This window comes from Bos indicus x Bos taurus, chromosome 9 (genome assembly GCF_003369695.1).
Source record: "Bos indicus x Bos taurus breed Angus x Brahman F1 hybrid chromosome 9, Bos_hybrid_MaternalHap_v2.0, whole genome shotgun sequence".
Lineage (NCBI taxonomy): Eukaryota > Metazoa > Chordata > Mammalia > Artiodactyla > Bovidae > Bos > Bos indicus x Bos taurus.
Window position 1 is genome coordinate 102700873 of NC_040084.1, and position 19210 is coordinate 102720082.

At 49.2% G+C, this 19210-nt stretch overlaps 1 protein-coding gene across 11 annotated transcripts in view; it reads left to right on the plus strand.

Moving 5' to 3' along the window:
• Window positions 1–19210, plus strand: part of AFDN (afadin, adherens junction formation factor) — a 113786-nt gene that overhangs the window by 66552 nt on the left and 28024 nt on the right. For 6 of the 11 annotated variants that reach the window (XR_003512721.1, XM_027552044.1, XM_027552045.1 and 3 more), the window contains 10 exons: window positions 2683–2744; window positions 2849–3054; window positions 4991–5011; window positions 5740–5885; window positions 7797–7891; window positions 8328–8593; window positions 10887–11030; window positions 12380–12578; window positions 14810–14913; window positions 17946–18032. Coding sequence is in view for 10 of the 11 variants with exons in the window: in XM_027552044.1 (XP_027407845.1) it covers window positions 2683–2744; window positions 2849–3054; window positions 4991–5011; window positions 5740–5885; window positions 7797–7891; window positions 8328–8593; window positions 10887–11030; window positions 12380–12578; window positions 14810–14913; window positions 17946–18032 (1330 nt within the window). In the remaining variant the exon portion in view is untranslated. The remainder of the gene's footprint in view (window positions 1–2682; window positions 2745–2848; window positions 3055–4990; window positions 5012–5739; window positions 5886–7796; window positions 7892–8327; window positions 8594–10886; window positions 11031–12379; window positions 12579–14809; window positions 14914–17945; window positions 18033–19210) is intronic. The other 5 variants (XM_027552049.1, XM_027552053.1, XM_027552048.1 and 2 more) reach the window with 1 other exon arrangement.

Genomic DNA, 19210 nt, shown 5'->3' on the forward strand with positions numbered 1-19210 from the left:
AGATGAGCCTAGTCATTTTACCCATATCTAGAAGAAGTGGCATTGAAGCTGCGTGTTCAGGAGTCACAGAGTGCCCACCTGCCCTTTCCCTGCTCCACGGACTGACAAACGGGATGTTGTTTCTTCTTCGGGTTTTGTTCTTGCTTGGATCCTTTGAACAGAGAGCTTGGAGCTTTTCTTACTTCCTTTTCTTAGGATTTTTCAGTGTGCAGGACCTTAATAAGTCGGGGTTCTGTTTCCCTGTGGCTAGTAGCATACTTCGGTGTGGGAGGGCAGATGGTTCAGTTCTGTGCTGAGGTGGAAGTAGGGGGCACCGTGTGACTCTCACCATCACCATAAGCATGGACCTCAGATTGTTAACGGAGCCCTTTGGACCATCGCGGTGCAGCTCCAGTAACCAGGGCGTTAGCCAGGGCTGCTCAGGGACCAGTTGAACGACAGGTTGCAGGTGCAGTTCTGACGTCGTGCAGCAGAGGGCACTGTGCCTCCTAAGATTTTAATGACATTCATCCCAGTAAGTAACGGAGAAGGCAATGGCACCCCACTCCAGTACTCTTGCCTGGAAAATCCCATGGACGGAGGAGCCTGGTAGGCTGCAGTCCATGGAGTTGCTAAGAGTCGGACACGACTGAGTGACTTCACTTTCACTTTTCACTTTCATGCATTGGAGAAGGCAATGGCACCCCACTCCAGTACTCTTGCCTGGAAAATCCCATGGACGGAGGAGCCTGGTAGGCTGCAGTCCATGGAGTTGCTAAGAGTCGGACACGACTGAGTGACTTCACTTTCACTTTTCACTTTCATGCATTGGAGAAGGAAATGGCAACCCACTCCAGTGTTCTTGCCTGGAGAGTCCCAGGACCGGGGAGCCTGGTGGGCTGCCTTCTATGGGGTTGCACAGAGTTGGACACGACTGAAGTGACTTAGCAGCAGCAGCAGCCAGTAATTAAATCTGTAGACTCATATGGGAACTTCATGTTTTTACCTCGTTTTTATTGTCTGCTTTTGGTTGTTATTCAGTATTTTTTTTTGAATTTTTTATAATTACAGTATGAATTATATTGTAATTTTTTTTTTAGCTGTAATAATGAGTAGTCTGCTTTCTGTGTCCATGCTTGTTTTTGGTAGTGTGTTCTAGAGGAAGATGTTCAGGATGGTGAGTTAGTACTATGCGGCGTACCTCCGTCTGCTTATAAGGTGATCGAGATGTATGTATAGTGGTTCTTAGCCCACAGATATTTGAAGAAGCAAATAACTGAGATGGGGCAGGGGAAGATTGATGGCATAATGTCTTCAGGATGTGAAAAATTAATAAGTATACACAGTTAATAAGTAAATGTAGTACGATAATGCATCAAAATAACCATGTGATGATTAATTGTATGTCAGAAATTATTTTATCTATGAGCATATATCTTAATTAAATTTTTTGCAAGGTCATTTGTTTTGCCAAGACTTTAATTAAACTTTTATTTGAAATGTTACTTTGTTGCTATGAAGACAGTGATGGAAACATGGTTCTTCCCATTTTCAATCTCTTGTTTCTCACATCTGCAGTTTTCTTCACTGGTTTAGTCATAAAATCTGAGAGGCTTAAGCAGTGAATGATTAAATACTAATTTTAGTTAAGGAAGAAATCTTTTTGAATGATTGGATTAACTTTTAAAGTATCATTGACACATTTTTTAGATTTTTCAATGAGAATTAAGTTCCTAATTTGTATTAGATTTGCTGAAGTGATAAAGCATTAAAAAAAATAGGTAAACTGTACCCAGGTTCATGTTGTGGGTATTAGATTGAAAAATAAGCGCTTTGTCTGCAGTTCTAGATGTTTACAAATATGGCAGTGTAAGAAAGACATAGTAAAAATAATTGAGCTTTTGAATTATATTCTAAGAGCATTTTTATACCTAAAGTATGGAGTTAAATCCAAATTAATAAATTAGAGACTGGGTAATAAATTCGGAAGCACATAATTTGGTGAAAAGGTTTTTGTCTTCACTTTTGACATCCATAGCAGCTTGAATGGATTCCTGTTGTATCTTCCCCTTACTCGCCTTTGGTGCATGGAGAAGGCGAGCGTGGCAGGACGAGACTCTTGCTGGAGCTGCTGCGGTTCTCCGAGCCGGCCCGTAGCCCTCTGGTCAGCTGTCTTGGTCACCCTGAGGTGCCGTCGCTGTGCGCCTGGACAGATGCTGACACAGCGCAGCCGCGGGCCGGGCTGGCAGGGACCACCCGTCTGATTGACCAGGAGAGGCAGGTGGTGTCCGGCTGTTAGAGCGTTTTTCCCTCTCGTGTGTGAGAGCTCAGTTTCAAGCTCAGGGAGGTTTAGACTTTCTCTTTCTCCCAGTGGTGTCTTTCACTGTTACTCAAGCCGTTGTGGTAGTGGGCGCCCGGCAGCCCCGTCTCTACAGCGCAGGGCGTCTTCATCAAGAACTGACTCGTGGTCGGGTGTGTTCTCCTGACAGAAGCAGATACTCAGGATCTGACCCGTGAGCAGCTGGGCTGGGATGACCCCCAGTTCCCTCACCCGCATATTGGAAGAGTCTCCACGTGAAAATGAGCCGAGACTTTGTATGCAATATTGACTTTTAAAAAATAGTTGCAGAATCCGCACTGTTTGTTGGGGTGCTGTTAGCTAATGTGACCTGGTTTTAAGAGATGGCCACTTTGCTTTTTCAGAACTCAGGATGCTCCCGGGCCTGACCTGATTCTGCCTGCAAGCATTGAATTCAGGGAAAGTTGTGAGTAATTTCAGATTCTACTGGTAGTGAATTATTTCTTATTCCATTTTTCTTCGTCTGAGTTTTCATGTTTTTTTTTTTTCTTTTTTGAAATCTTTTCACAGCTGAAGATTCATTTTTATCTGCCATTATAAATTACACTAATAGCTCTACAGTCCATTTTAAGTTGTCACCTACTTACGTGTTATACATGGCGTGTCGGTATGTATTGTCCAGCCAGTACAGACCCGACGTCAGCCCCGCGGAACGCACGCACAAAGTCATGGCCATCGTCAACAAGATGGTGAGCATGATGGAAGGGGTGATCCAGGTAAGCGCTGACTTGCAGGGCCGCACCAGCCCATGACTGTGGTGATAACTTTTAAATCAACTAAGTCAGTTGTTTTTTTTTTAACGTTTCAGATTTGCTTACATGCTTGACTTTATCTGAATAATTTTTTTTCTAAAGCAAAAGTTACATAAGCAGGATGCAAAATTGTACAGCTTTCAAAGTTGAAATGTAAACCTTTCTTTTGTTTTCTTTCCTACAAAATTTAAGGGAAGGGAAGGTTTGTGTGTGGTCACATAATGACCGTGAAAAAGGCCCTTAAAATCACACTAGGTGTGAGAGGGCATTGAGAATTAAAAAATAATTCACGTATCGTAAAATGAACCGTTATAAAGTGAGTAGCTGGGTCGCATTCAGGGCCCTCAGTGCTGTGTGGGTGCCTGTGCTTGGCTCCACGGGGTCCCCGTCCCTCCCGATGGACCCCTCGCCCACACGGGGTCCCTGTCCCTCCTGACAGGACCCCTCGCCCACCAAGCAGTTCTCTGCATCACCTGCCCCATGGGTCCCTGACGACCACCTGCAGAATCTTTTAGTTGCTGTAAAAAAGGACTCGCTCTTTGATGATGGCCCCACCAGGCTGCTGCTAGTCAGCCTCTGGGTTTCCCATCATGGGCGTAGGTATCGTGGATGTGATGACATTTCTCACTCACGATGAAAATCAGGTTCAACTTCTTTCGTAAACCAGTTTTCAAATTTCAGGAAATTAGCATATTCTCTCGGTAGAATGGTTCGTTTCCTTTATTACTGTTTGCCTGTAGTTGATAAAATTGGCATAACAGTTTTTCATACTTAGAGGTAACTTGAAGATTTAATCTTTAAAGTCCTTAAAAGTAAATTTACAGACTTCTAAAAAAGTTTTCCTAAACCACTCGTCAGCATTATTCAGCTGTGACACTTGAGGTACGTGATCTTAAGCAACACATTAGATGATTTGGTTGCTTTTTTCCTGTCAGGATAGTTGGAGGCAAGCTAATCTTTTCATCCCCTCAGAACTGTCATAGAAGGCTTTTTTAACATTTTCAAAAAAAGGTTTCTCCTGTGTGAGTGGTTAGCCTGTGACTCTGAGGAGTTTTAAGAGTCTTCCCCCGAGGGAGGAAGTAGATGAAAAGGAAGCTCCTTCTGTTTGGGCACTATCAAGTCACGCCTGTTATTTTATACACAAACGTGGATTCCCTTTTCAGCTGTTGTTCAGAGCTGGCTTCTGTCTCCCTCGTGCTTGGATTTCAGATTATGAAACTCCCATCAGCAGACACTTCTGATGGGCTTTTCTTACTGGAACTGGCAGTGAAATCACATTATTAAGGCTTTCATACTTAAGATTTAGGTTCAGTGTGTGATTGAAAGAATCTTGAATTTTTAGGAGGAATTTTAGAATAATTAAAAATCTTAAATTCATAAGAAACCTACTTGCAAAAAGCAACTTGCTCCTTTGTAGTATAGAAATAATACAAGTTTTTGATACATTTTAGAGTTTTCAACTCTTACTGATTTTGTTGGTCTTTCCTGTGTCTCCATCCTTATCCGCTGGTCCAGGGGAATAGACTCTGAAGTCGTGTACCTTTAGGTCGCCTCACACACACAGTGTTGCTCAGAGATGTTAGGAAGCCCAGTCTTTGTACATCTTTCAAAGAAATCGGTGTATTCATTTGTTCACGGCAACATCTTCTATACAAACGAAGTCTAGGAACTCCCTTCGTTTTTGTGCCAGCATTAAGAGGAGGAAGCCCCCCCTTTATGCCCTATATTTCCCGAGCTCCTCGCAGCCACAAGGAGTGTGTAACGTGGACTAGCGTAACTGAATGTCGTGCCCTCGTGTCGTGCCTTCATGTTAGTGTTTTGATTTTTTTTAACGATCATGACTGTTTACGAGTTTCTTTCTCTCGTTCTGCTTGGTTTCCCCTCGTCTGTTTTTCTCCAGGAAGTAGACCAGGTTGATCAGGTAGGACATACTGCTGGGAGCCGATCCTAGCTGTGTTGGCTTAGCTGAGTTTCTCATGCTGCTTCCATGTCAAAGTACAAAACAACTGGACTGAGGCTCATAACACTCATTCAGCAGCTGGAACATGCAGTACTAAAATCCTTTTTTGACTGTGCAACCTTTATCAGCATTTCATAACTTTTGCTTAATGCACTTCAGTGTGGATATGAAATGACAAAAGTTCTGTTTCTCCTCTTTGTTGTTTATCCTTGGTTCCTATTCTTTGGATCTCATCTGAGGTTGCCTGGCCTGCTCATGTGGTCGGGAGATGACGCGATAGATCAGTACTTGATACCAAGTTGCTTGGTGTCCGTGCCAGTGACTTCGAGTATCAGGGTGGCGGTGGGTAACCATGGATACATGTGTGTGTGCGTCACAGATTACCAGATAAAGTGCAGTCTCCAATTCGGTGTTGTAGGACTGATGGCTCCTTTCCGCACTAATGCCATAAATTGTTGCTCACTAGAGCCATGTGTCTGTACCTGAATCCTGAGAAGTTGCAGTGGGCCTCACTGCCCATTGCTGCATCTGCACCCAAATTCCTCTGCAAGTATCTGGTATCTGTGCTCAGTACCCTGGCGAGAATGGGGAGGTACTGGTCTATCTTCGGCAGCTTTTCAGGAGCATTCCTTTCGTGTGTGCTGTTTGTCTGTCCTGTGGCTGCTTACGGAGTTGCCTTCTGTCTGCAGAAACAGAAGAACATTGCAGGGGCCCTTGCCTTCTGGATGGCCAATGCGTCCGAGCTGCTCAACTTCATCAAGCAGGACCGAGACCTCAGTCGGATCACACTGGATGCACAGGACGTCCTGGCACACTTGGTGCAGATGGCCTTTAAGTAAGAACCCATGTCTGTAAAGACTTCAGTCATGCTTTCTCTTTAAATCTTCAGAACTCATTTGAAAGATTTTTATTCACCCTAACTGAAGATAGATATCAAGAAGTGTTGGTGTTGTTCAGTTGCTAAGGCATGTCCGACTCTTTGCCACCCCACAGACTGCAGCATGCCAGGACTCCCTACCCTTCACTGTCTGCTGGAGCTTGCTCACACGCCTCATGTCCATTGAGTCAGTGATGCCATCCAACCATCTGGTCCTCTGCCGCCCCTTCTCCTCCTGCCCTCAGTCTTTCCCAGCATCAGGGCCTTTTCCAGTGAATTGGCTCTTCGCATCAGGTGGCCATTTGAGTTTCAGCTTCAGCATCAGTCCTTCCACTGAATGCTGCTGCTGCTAAGTCGCTTCAGTCGTGTCCCACTCTGTGTGACCCCATAGATGGCAGCTCACGAGGCTCCCCTGTCCCTGGGATTCTCCAGGAAAGAACACTGGAGTGGGTTGCCATTTCCTTCTCCAGTGCATGAAAGTGAAAAGTGAAAGTGAAGTCTGTCAGTCATGTCCTACTCTTCTCGACCCCATGGACTGCAGCCCACCAGGCTCCTCTGTCCATGGCATTTTCCAGGCAAGAGTAGAGTGGGGTGCCGTTGCCTTCTCCGCTTCCACTGAATATTCAGGACTAATTTCCTTTAAGATTGACTGGTTGGATCTCCTTGCTGTCCAAGGGACGCACAAGAGTCTTGTCCAACACCACAGTTCAAAAGCATCAATTTTTCAGTGCTCAGCCTTCTTTATGGTCCAGTTCTCACATCTGTACATGACAACTGGTAAACCTTAGCTTTGCCTGTACGGACGTTTGTCAGCAAAGTAATGTCTCTGCTTTTTAATATGCTATCTAGGTTTGTCATAGGTTTGCTTCCAAGGGGAAGTGTCTTTAAAAATTTCATGGCTACAGTAACCTTTCACAGTGACTTTGAAGCCCAAGACTGGATACCATGATCTTACTTGTTTTTTGCCTTTTTTTTTTTTTTTTATTTTTAATTGAAGGATAATTGCTTTATAAATAATGATTTGATTTCTGCCATACATCAGCATGAATTAACCATAGGTGTACATATGTCCCCTCCCTCTTGAGATATCTTAGGTTTTGAATGTTGATTTTCAAGCCAGCTTTTTCACTTTCCTCTTTCAGTCTTATCAAGAGGCTCTTTAGTTCCTCTTCACTTTCTGCCGTAAGGGTGGTGTCATCTGCGTATCTGAGGTTATTGATATTCCTCCTGGCAGTCTTGATTCCAGCTTGTGCTTCATCCAGTCCAGCATTTCACGTGATACACTCTGTGTAGAAGTTAAATAGGCAGGGTGACAGTATACAGCCTCGATGTACTCCTTTCCCAATTTGGAACCAGTCTGTTTTTCCATGTCCAGTTCTAACTGTTGCTTCTTGACCCACATACGAGTGAGGTAGTCTGGTGTTCCCATCACTTTAATAATTTCCCACAGTTCACTGTGTTTTACACAGTCAAAGATTCTCTCATAGTCAATAAAGCAGAAGTAGATGTTTTTGTGGGATTCCCTTTTTTATGACTAAATGGATGTTGGCAATTTGATCTTTGGTTCCGCTGCCTTTTTCTAAACTCAGCTTGTACATCTGGAAGTTCTCAGTTCAGATACTACTGAACCCTGCTGGAAGGATTTTGAGCATTACCTTACTAGTATGTGAGCACAACTGAAGCATAAATAGCTACACGTAGAATGTGTTGGTTTAATGAATTGAGTTTAATTAGGTATGAATCCTGAGAGGAAAACTATTACATAGATGTCGTACATGGAAAATATTTCTAAACGGTACAGATTGTTTTACCTGTGTGATAGTAGCAGGGCGTCATGCTGAGGTTATTAAAACTGTCAATGTTTTTCAGGTACCTGGTTCACTGTCTTCAGTCAGAGCTGAATAATTACATGCCCGCTTTTCTGGACGACCCCGAAGAGGACAGTCTGCAGAGACCAAAAATAGGTTAGGCCTTTCTCTTTCTGCTTCAGCCCCTCCTTCCAGCCTCTGTGTTTACCTTCATTTTAATATCCGCGGTCTGAGGGGCGCTCGTTTTCAGCATCCGCGGTCTGAGGTGCCATTGATTCAGCACCCGCAGCCTGAGGTGCCTTTGTTTCAGCGTCCTGCGGTCTGAGGGGTGGTCATTTCAGTGTCCGTGGTCTAAGGAGCTGTCTTAGGGGCGCTCACCTCAGCGTCCGCGGTCTGAGGGGTGGATGTGATCAGAGTCCGCGGGACGTCCTGCTGGTATGGCGAACCCCCCTGTGTTCCATACAGGAACAGCTCTCATTTTGGGGGCCCACTGGGGCTCTCGGTTGGTGCGGTGGACACTGGCATGTGGCTGGATGGGCAGGTGTCGAGCAGAGCAGGGCGGGCACTGACCACAAGCCCTCTCCCCTCACAGACGACGTGCTGCACACGCTCACGGGCGCCATGTCCCTGCTGCGTCGCTGCCGGGTCAATGCCGCGCTGACCATCCAGCTCTTCTCCCAACTCTTCCACTTCATCAACATGTGGCTGTTCAACCGGCTGGTGACCGACCCCGAGTCGGGGCTCTGCTCCCACTACTGGGGTGCCATCCTCCGCCAGCAGCTCGGGCACGTGGAGGCCTGGGCCGAGAAGCAGGGCCTGGAGCTGGCGGCTGACTGCCACCTGAGCCGGATCGTGCAGGTGAGTGGGGCCGGCCGCGTGGCCCCAGCATCTCTGACTCCCCCGGGGCGTCTCGGCACCTCCCCGGGGTCTTCACGTGCGCTTCGGATGAGACAGTGGTGTACTTGTCTGCCTGGGCTGCTCTCACAAGGTACAGCAATCTGGTAGCTTAAACAAAAGAAGCGCATTGTCCGGAAGTCTGAGACTGAGGTCGGGGCACACTGGTTCCCAGAGGGAGAGCCTGTCTGTAGCTCCTCAGCCTTCCGCTGTGGCTGCTGGTCTCCAGCATCCTGCCTGCGCCTCGGTCTTCAGGAGGCCTCTCTCAGGCCTCATCTCTGCCCCAGCGTCTGCCTTTCATAGGGACCCCAGATCTACTAACTTGGGTTAACCTGATTCCTTCTGTCAACATCCTTTCTCAAGATGAGGTCACAGTCCGAAGTTTACCCCAGGTTTACCCCCTGAGTGTTGGGGTTTCACAGTGTGAATTTCAGAGGACACAGTACAGCCCGTAACAGGTGGCGATCAGCAGAGTAAACACCTGGAACAGTGAGGTGTGTGTCATGAAGCTGCATACCCTGAGAAACTCTAATTTTAAAATGGTTGGTAGCTGGCACTTTAAAAATACGAGGAATAAAATGGATAACCAATAAGGACCTCCTGTGTAGCACTGGGAACGCTGCTCAGTATTCCGTAATAGCCTAAATGAGGAAAGAACGTGAAACAGGACAGGTTGGTGTGTGTGCCCGAGCCCCTGCCGTGCACCTCCGCCTAGCACATGGCTGCCCGTCGCTGCCCTCGGCCGTGACGCGGAGAGTCAGGGCCACACGCAGGGCGACACGAGGCAGAAACGTGACGCAGAAAGTCAGGGCCACACGCAGGGCGACCCGAAGCAGAAACGTGACGCAGAAAGTCAGGGCTACTCGCAGGGCGACCCAAGGCAGAAACGTGACGCAGAAAGTCAGGGCTACTCGCAGGGCGACCCGAAGCAGAAACGTGACGCAGAAAGTCAGGGCTACTCGCAGGGCGACCCAAGGCAGAAACGTGATGCAGAAAGTCAGGGCTACTCGCAGGGCGACCCGAAGCAGAAACGTGACGCAGAAAGTCAGGGCCACACGCAGGGCGACCCGAGTCAGAAACGTGATGCAGAAAGTCAGGGCTACTCGCAGGGCGACCCGAAACAGAAACGTGACGCAGAAAGCCAGGGCTACTCGCAGGCGACCCCGAGGCAGAAAGTCAGGGCTACTCACAGGGCGACCCGAGGCAGAAAGTCAGGGCTACTCGCAGGGCGACCCGAGGCAGAAAGTCAGGGCTACTCGCAGGGCAACCCAAGGCAGGCGACCCGAGGCAGAAAGTCAGGGCTACTCACAGGGCGACCCGAGGCAGAAAGTCAGGGCTACTCACAGGGCAACCCGAGGCAGAAAGTCAGGGCTACTCGCAGGGCGACCCTGAGGCAGAAAGTCAGGGCTACTCGCAGGGCGACCCGAGGCAGAAAGTCAGGGCTACTCGCAGGGCGACCCGAGGCAGAACCCTCCCGTAGAAACACAGGCGACGGAGAGAACTGTGCACACCCCCTCAGAAACCCATCACATCGCCAGGAAGAGGGCAGGAGCAGCAGAAGGGACGCGGGACACGAGAGCCTGGTCCTCGCGGCTTCACCCGCTCTGGGCTTTCCCGGGGCCTGGAGACTACACCCTGGTGCTCTGCAGTTACGGAAAGGAGTACCTGGAACCTGCTTTGTTATTTTTAGTGTGTAATTTTGTATTTTTTCCTCAATCTCTTAAAGAGACACAGTATAGAGATTTCTGCCCTTTTACTTTGATTGAATCAGCTAGTTATTAGAAAGGTCATTACAATGTTGTTTTATTCAGACCTTAGTAATGGTAATCTGGTTATATAAGTGTTTAAAGTTTCTAAGGCTTTTTAAGTGGTTTTTGCACATAAATTATTGGTTCTTCTTATACATACAATTTTAATAAAAGAAGATCCCCTGGAGAAGGAAATGGCAACCCCCTCCAGTATTCTTGCCTGGGGAATTCCATGGACTGAGGAGCCTGGCGGGCTACAGTCCATTGAGTCACAGTCAGATACGACTGAATCTGTGGAGCACACACGAGGTTATCTAACACCTTTAACTAGATGGTGCTTTGAGTCCAACTTGACGCATATAAGTAATGTGAATGGAAATGTGTTTTCTTAAAAACACCCTGCATTTGAAAGTCAAATTAGCAAGTTACTTCAGTTTCACAAATATTATATAAAGGGGAATATTTATGAAATACTTTTAAATCATGGTTTTCCTGTTGCTTGTTCATAGGCAACCACTTTGCTTACGATGGATAAGTACGCACCTGATGACATTCCAAATATAAACAGCACCTGCTTCAAGTTAAATTCACTGCAGCTCCAAGCCTTACTGCAGAATTACCACTGTGCACCCGATGAGCCTTTTGTCCCTGCGGTAGGTGGGGCGCCGGTCACCACGCATCGCGTCTGTGCAGGGAAAAGGAGAAAAGAATGAGAAAGTTTACGTAGTCATCTTACAAGGTCACTTTTGCTGTTGACGTCTGTAGGAGTTAGGGCGCCATGCGAGACATAGAGACCACGTAAGCGTTTTAAGTAGACGGGGATTTAATGCAGGGAACGAGGTTCTTGGAAAGCCAGGGCAGGGAGTGAGGAAGTTGCCCTCACCCTGAGTTCGGGGCTCAGCACTGTGACCCGAGACCCCAGGGCCCCTCACGTCGGCAGCCAGCAGCAGGGCAGGGCCCCCCTCGAGGGCTGCCTCCCAGAGGTGCTGAGGCGCCTGCCTGGGGAAGTCAGATCCTCACGCAGAGCAGAGTCTGTTACCCAGAGATCTCTCCAGAGGAACAGAGAGCACAGAGAACAGTGCGTGATGCAGCCGGCTCTTCATGAAACACTGCCCGAGCACAGCCCCGCGGTAACAGCAGCTGGGCACAGGTGTCCTGAGAGTCCAGTGTGCAGGGGACCCAATCCCACGGATGGCTTCACCTCCAGTGCTGAGTGTATGCCAACAGAAGGCGGGGGCCAAAACCTGGAACCCACTAACTGTCCCCAGACAGACTGGGTTACAATCCTGAAAGGGGTCCTGACGCGGCTGCATGTTGGGAGGGGGCTGTGACCACAGCCCTGTGGGAGGGTAGAGCCGCGGTCCACACTCTGGGCTTAGGGACACGGGAGGACCCAGGGAGAAGCCTGGGGGCCATGACTTTGAGACAGAGGACAGGGCAGGGACGGCAGCTTCTATGGGGTGTGGTTCTGTCACCTACCTGGGGTGAAGAGGGGGTGTTCACCCTGTGAACTGTCCTGTATGTACATTATCTAGTAACTGGAAGTTCTTAAGCAGAAATCACCTGTAAACCCATCATAAGGCAACAACCTCTACATAACTTGGGAATATGTATTTTTTTAATATTTAACATTGTGTAAACTTTTTCCTGTCATTAAGTAAAAAAATAAGGTTATTAGCAACTTGACGTTTAAAAATGTGCAAGGAAAAAATTATTTTTGAAAAGGAAAAAGACTTATTTTCTTGTGATCAAACAGTTTCTATTTAGAACTACAGATGTTTATTCACAAAGTAATAGTGTCTTTAGCACAAACAGAGTGTGTGCCGTGCTAGTGCTCGGTTGCTCCCCAGGCCGGTCTGAGCTGTGGATGAACTGGCTTTCCCTCTGCGAGGCACCCTGCATGTGTGTGTGTGTGGCCACACCCCACGTGACCAAGCACGTCTGGTCATCACTGGTCAGCCGCGCCGAGCGTCTCCCAAGCCCGCGTCTGTTTTCTGAGCAGGACCTGATCGCGAACGTGGTGGCCGTGGCCGAGAACACAGCAGACGAGCTGGCACGCAGCGACGGGCGGGAGGTGCGGCTGGAGGAGGACCCTGACCTGCAGCTGCCTTTCCTCCTGCCTGAGGACGGCTACTCCTGTGACGTCGTCAGGAATGTCCCCAGCGGCCTGCAGGAGTTCCTGGACCCTCTCTGCCAGAGAGGTGGGTCGCCTTCCCAGCCCGGGCGTCCGCGCCCCCCACATACCGGCAGGCCTGGTGCTCGTTGTGTGTTGATGTGTGTCAGGCCACCCCATGTGCGCACACCCGGTGCACTTCTGGGAAGGTCGGGGCCCGGGGAATGGAGGGATGCGGTCAGTGGGGATGTGGGGTCAGAGCCAGGCGTGGCGCGGCCGCCCGGGGCGCCTCTGCTCACCTGGCGTCACGATCAGGTCAGAGCAGGTGTGCACGGCACCCCGGGGCACCTCTGCTCACCGGCCCTGGTGCTGTCCTCTCTCTGGTTCCGTGTGCGCCTGGGGCTCCATCCATCCTGTGTGTCAGTGCCACCCGAGCAGAGCATTCAGCAGCAGGGCCAGACGAGCCCTGAGCCCCCCGTCACTCTGACCTTCCACCCGGGTCGCAGCCATGCCGCGTGCCCCCCCACGGTTGTCTTGAGGCCCGAGTGGAGCCCCAGTGGTGCTGCAGTGCAGGGTGGGCACGTGCGTGTGGTGATGGTGGGCGCACTTGACACAGCTCAGCTCGTTTCCCTGGCTCTGTCTGCCTTCATGTCGTGCGTGTGGAGGAGGACACACTTCAGAGATACTGCGGCTTTAGTTCAGACCACGGCAGTGAGTGTTGCAGACAATCAAGTCACATCAAGTTTTTGGTTTCCCAGTGCATGCGGAATTAAAGTTTACACCAAGATGCAGTCTGCTGAGTGTGCAAAAGCAGTGTGTCTGAAAAACAATAGACAAATTACTTTATTGCTGGGCTTCCCTGGTGGTCCAGTGATTCAGAGTATGGCTTGCAATGCAAGGGACGGTCCCTGGCTCGGTCCCTGGTCTGGGAATACGCCACGTGCGACGGGGCAAGCAAGCCAGCAGGTTGCCACCACTTCAAGCCCTCAAGTCTAGAATCTGTGCTCTGCAGCAGGAGAAGGTGCTGCAGTGGGAAGCTTGCACACTGCAGCGGAGAGTAGCCCCTGCTTGTTGCAAGTAGAGAAAGCCTGTGCAGCACCAAAGACCCAGTGCAGCCAAAAATAAAATAAAATAAGTATTTTAAAAATACTTTATTGCTAAAAAATGTTAATCACCACCCCTGCGTTCAGCAAGTCTTAAGTCATCGACATTTCAGAACCATGATGATTATGATTCCCTAAAAGAGCGGGAAGAGAAACAAAGTGTAGCTGGTATTTCAGCAAAACTGGATTGAGACAGTGACTTAAAAAAATGAAAGGCTAAAACTAGATAAAATTCATTTATGTCGTTATTATAATGGAGTGTGTTTGTGACATCTTTTTCTCATCTACCATAGACAGCCTCATAACTGTCCTGAGATGCTAGCCAGGTGATCCTTGCTGGGGGCAGGAGTGCAGCGAGGACCCCCGTGGGACAGCCAGGACCCCCGGCGCCTGGGGTGCCCAGCATGCAGTGTGCTCTTCCTAATTGCCAGCTGGTGCTAATAAGACCGCTTGAGAGAAAAGAATTGTGTTTGTGCGTGATACAACTTTGTCACAAAATCTCTGAAAGACCCTGTAAGATCTGACAAATAAGGGATGATGCAGGCTCAGTCTTGTAAACATGTCAGTAGTCCCTGTTGAAAACATTAAAGGTGTTCTTTAAAATGTTCTCATATTTTTGGGAAAAATGTAAATGTGACCTCTAAGGAAATGAGGACAGAGAGGAATGAGGAGGCCCCCTTCCCCGGGATCACTGTTCCCCTGGAGTAAATCACTGATTTTGGGGGCGAGCCTGCCGGCAGGCTTCTACCAAAACTGCCTTCTGGTCCCTCTGACCTTCCCTTCTGTCTGTCAGGGGTTCTCAGCCTGGCTGAGGAGCTCCTAGTCGAGCAGAGGAGATAGATCTGCAAGGAAGCATCTCGGTGCAATTCTGTAATTTCTCATAGACGTGAGGGAGAAAGCTGGGGTGAAGAAGAGAGGGAAACCAGTTTCGCTTTTCTGCTTGGTGTTGAAATTACATTGGACCGAAACAAATAGATTTTAATCATGAATAAAGCTGATACAAATATTTGTGTACAGGTTCTGTGTTCACATGAACAGGTGATGTTTGATGTCTGCTAATTCACTTCTCAGAGAGAGTGAGGTTACAGACTGAGAGCACGCAGCAGCTCACTAGGGAAGCGCCGTGCGGCCGACGCCTTACGCTGCCCCTTGTTGAAGCTCAGGGCTCAGACGCGGCGGCTTTTCATGCTCACAGCCTGCCTGTTTTTCTCCCCAGGGTTTTGCAGGTTAATTCCTCACCCACGCTCCCCAGGCACCTGGACGATATATTTTGAAGGTGCAGATTACGAGAGTCACCTTTTGCGGGAGAACACAGAACTGGCAAGTATCGTGAGGTGGCAGGCGGACCAGAAAAGGAAACTTGATTCCTTTTGATTTGAAAATACTTGGCTGTGTCTGTGCAGTGTCATCTATAAACAAATGTTGCTTTTAAGAATACGCTTGTTTGGGGACTTCCCTGGTCACCCAGTAGCTGAGACTCTGAGCTCCCAAAGTGGGGCACAGGTTCAGTCCTGGTCAGGGAGTTCAGATCCCAGAGCCCACACAGAGAGGCCAGATGGGAACAATGATGCCTGTTGATACCCACAGTTAAACCTCACACGTATTTTTAAAATACATTACTATGGTAATCTTACGGAGAAGGCAATGGCACCCCACTCCAGTACTCTTGGCCTGGAAAATCCCATGGATGGAGGAGCCTGGTAAGCTGCAGTTCATGGGGTCGCTAAGAGTTGGACACGACTGAGCGACTTCACTTTCACTTTTCACGCTCATGCATTGGAGAAGGAAGTGGCAACCCACTCCAGTGTTCTTGCCTGGGAATCCCAGGGATGGGGGAGCTTGGTGGGCTGCCGTCTATGGGGTCACACAGAGTCGGACACGACTGAAGTGACTTAGCATGGTAATCTTAATGGGTTTTATTAGAAAAATTTTTCTGTGATAAAAGTATTTCCTATTTTCTAGTCAATTCTGACTTGTTTTAGTGAAAATGTTAGTTGCTCAGTCGTGTCTGACTCTGTGTGACCCCATGGACTCCAGCCAGCCAGGCTCCTGTCCACAGAACTTTCCCGGCAAGAATACTGGAGTGGATAGCCATTCTGTTCTCCAGGACGTCTTCCCAGCCCATGGATTGAGCCCACGTCCCCTGCTCAGCAGGCTGATTCTTTACCATCTGAGCCACCAAAGATGCCCCTACCCTATCTTAGCTATGTACCAAATCATTTACTAATATTTTGTATCTTAGTGAAAGACTGGCCAGTCCCATTAGTGTTTACTGGCTCATAGATTTTAGGGGAAACCCTGCCTTGCTTCCTGCAGAGAGTTTTAACCTAGAAAAGGAGCTTCACCGTGTCTTAGAAAGGGATGCCAGACCAGAGTTGTCTTTTCCTACGTACACTGCACGTCAGTCCAGAGAACACAGACGAGTCAAGTCTTTCCTTTGGGAACGTCCTTGTTCCATTTCATTCACTGTAAGTGTAACTGACTCCTAAGCCACGCGAGGCTTCGGAGGAGCCCGGCAGGTGTGGCTGCCTGTCTGGCAGGTAGTGGTGGAGGGGGCCAGTGTGTTCCGTGCGGGGGGCGTGGTGGCCGTTTGGCCCCCCGGGCCAAGGTTGGGGGCTCTCGGCTGTGAAGAACGACCACGAGTCTTCTGGAGCTTTAGAAGCGTCCTGTGGTGACCTCCTGAATTATCCATCGATCACTCAGAACCACACCTGGTTCTCACCTAGTTTCTAAGAAGACAGGTCACGTGAGGAGGCAACACTTAGACGTAAGGCAACGGTGGGCGTGCGTTTTGTTTATTAAATCCAAAGTAGTTGTTTTTGCTCAGTAGAAAAACTGAGCAGTTTTGTTTTGCACTCGAGCATCTCCACACTTGGCTTAGCTGGTGATTGCTGTTACACCAAGTAGATCACACTTGACTGTCAGCACAGTGACTGTGCCACGCATGCCCTTTATTAGCTGTTGTTGAGCTAATAGCAGCAATTTCTAGTTTCCAGATTTTATAGAAAAGCAAGCACCTTGGATGGAATCACTGATTTTTTTTTTTCTATCTTTCTAGTTTATTTATGGATCCCTCAGTCGATTTTAGGTCCTGATGCTTTGTAGAAGCTTTGTCACCTGATCTTATTTATTTCCCTTAAAATATTCTCATACAGACTTTGGTTCCAAATAAACAAGCTGTGTGTATAATCACTACTTTTTGGCAGTGTGCCTTCATACTTACGTATATGATTAACTAAATTCCCAGTGTGTGGGCCTGGTGATATTCTTTTTTTGTTAACTTGTTCACGTGAGGCAGGACATATGTAGAACGTGTGACTTCTGTGGATGGCTTCCCTTTCTCATTGTGGATCTGTTGGGAACTGGCCTTATTGGACACATACTTCGTCCCTTCCGGTTGACCCCCCACCACAGGCTCACATAGGCACGCTGAGCTTTGGGCCCGCTGCCTGAAGGCTGAGGCAGTGTATTTTTGCTGTTGAATTTTCACAAGATAGGTTTGTGGTGGCTCAGACGGTAAAGAGTCTGCCTGCAGTGTGGGAAACCCGGGTTCAATCCCAGGTTTGGGAAGATCCCCACAGAAGGAAATGGCAACCCACTCCAGTACTCTTGCCTGGAAAATCCATGGACAGAGGAGCCTGGCAGGGTACAGTCCATGTGGTTGCAAAGAATTAGACACGACTGAGCGACCTCACCGGAGAAGGCAATAGCACCCCACTCCAGTACTCTTGCTTGGAAAATCCCATGGACAGCAGAGCCTGGTAGGCTGCAGTCCATGGGGTCACGATGAGTCGGAGCAACTTCACTTTCACTTTTCACTTTAATGCATTGGAGAAGGAAATGGCAACCCACTCCAGTGTTCTTGCCTAGAGAATCCCAGGGACGGGGGGAGCCTGGTGGGCTGCCGTCCATTGGGTCACACAGAGTCCGACACGACTGAAGCGACTTAGCAGCAGCAGCAGCAGAGCGACTTCACTTTTCACAAGATAGATGCGAGAGCATCTTTGTTATATTATAACTGTCCTCCCCTGTGTAGTATAGAGTAAGTTTAAGTTTCCTTAAAAAATGTCCAGTAATTTTGTTTTAAAAGATAATAAAGTAAAATTGTAATGTTGTCTTTAAGACCAAGTTTTTCTTACATGGTGGTGATGCCAGGGTTGTTTTGTTTTGTAAATTAAGGTGTTTAAATAGCATGTAAATATTTAGCGTTTGTGGTGATTCTCTTGATGGCTCTGGAGTCAAGAAAGAATATGGTATTTACTTTACTAGGTTACCCCGTCAAGGCTTGACTTTTACTACTTCTGTTTCCTCTTTGGTTTCAGCCCTCCGTAAACTTCTCTCTTCATCCCTAGGCACAGCCTCTGCGTAAAGAACCTGAAATCATCACTGTGACCCTCAAAAAGCAGAACGGAATGGGCCTTAGCATTGTTGCTGCAAAGGTAGGATGGGGTTGGGGCGTGGGCTGCCGTCCTCTGTCCTTTAAGCCTGAGTCAGCGGCGTGTCCAGTTTGATGTCTAGGGGCCAGGCGTGGGAATGAAGTGCTGTGTGCATGGCGTTCTCGGGGTACTGGCTCCAGAGCCCGTGCGTGGAGGGGCCACTGGGCCCCTGTCCCCCAGCAGGCTTGGGCTGCAGGGGGCCGCTGGGCACCCGTCCAGACGAGTGGTGTGCTGGGAGCTACAGCGAGGGAGCAGTGCCCCAGTCGTGTCGGGGGGAGCAGAGGGGGAGAGGGGGCTTCTTCCCTTTTAAAGACACTCGGTTCGAGGGTAGGAGCTTGCCCCGCAGAGAGACGAGGGTTTGAAACAGCAAGGGGACGGGTGGGAGCCGCGATCTCAGGGCAGGGCGTGTGGGAGGACTAACATGCCAGGCCTGGAGCCAGGGGCCAGAGCGTGGCAGCAGGCGTGCTCCAGGGCACGGCGGCCCGCCCAGGCAGTCCCGGGCCCCATCCAGGGCCACCTGGCCCAGTCCACCGGCTGGGACTCGAGCCGACCCCTTCCATACAGGTCCTGAGCGCGGTGCTCGGGATGCCGGAGTGGGTGGGGCGGGCGGGAGCAGGCAGCTGGCCTGGGGGTGTTTTCCTGTTTGCTTGTGTTGGATATGAGCGTGTGGAACCCAGAGGGCAGGAGGCAGAGATACAGACTTGTGTTGGCTTACAGGTGCTGTAAAGGAAGTAACTCAAAGACTGTGCCCTGGTAACTGGGTAGCATGCCGTTCTCAGGCATGAAGGCATACGTTAGAGTTTGTTCATCTGTGGGCTTGACTGCTTGACCGAATCTGCTTTTCTCCAGCTCAGTTGTGGTTTCTCTGGGACTTGCAGGGAAAACAGGTTGTGTGCTTACACATGTGGCGAAGCGGCGCCCTACTGGTGCCCTGCGTGGGTCTGTGCCGATGGCCACATCCTCCACGGGGGCTCAGGCCCACCCTGCACCCCCCGCTGGGCAGCCATGGAGCCCTGGGCGTGGCCACAGCTCAAGCCCCGGGAGAAGGCTGGGGGCCTTAGAGCTTGTCCCCGAGGTCACACGGTCCCGTCGGCCTGTGTTGGATTCACCCCGTAGCCCTGACTGGAGTCTGGGGGCCTTGTTTTTCCCTGTGAGCTGTCTGGGCCTTTGTGTCAGTATTT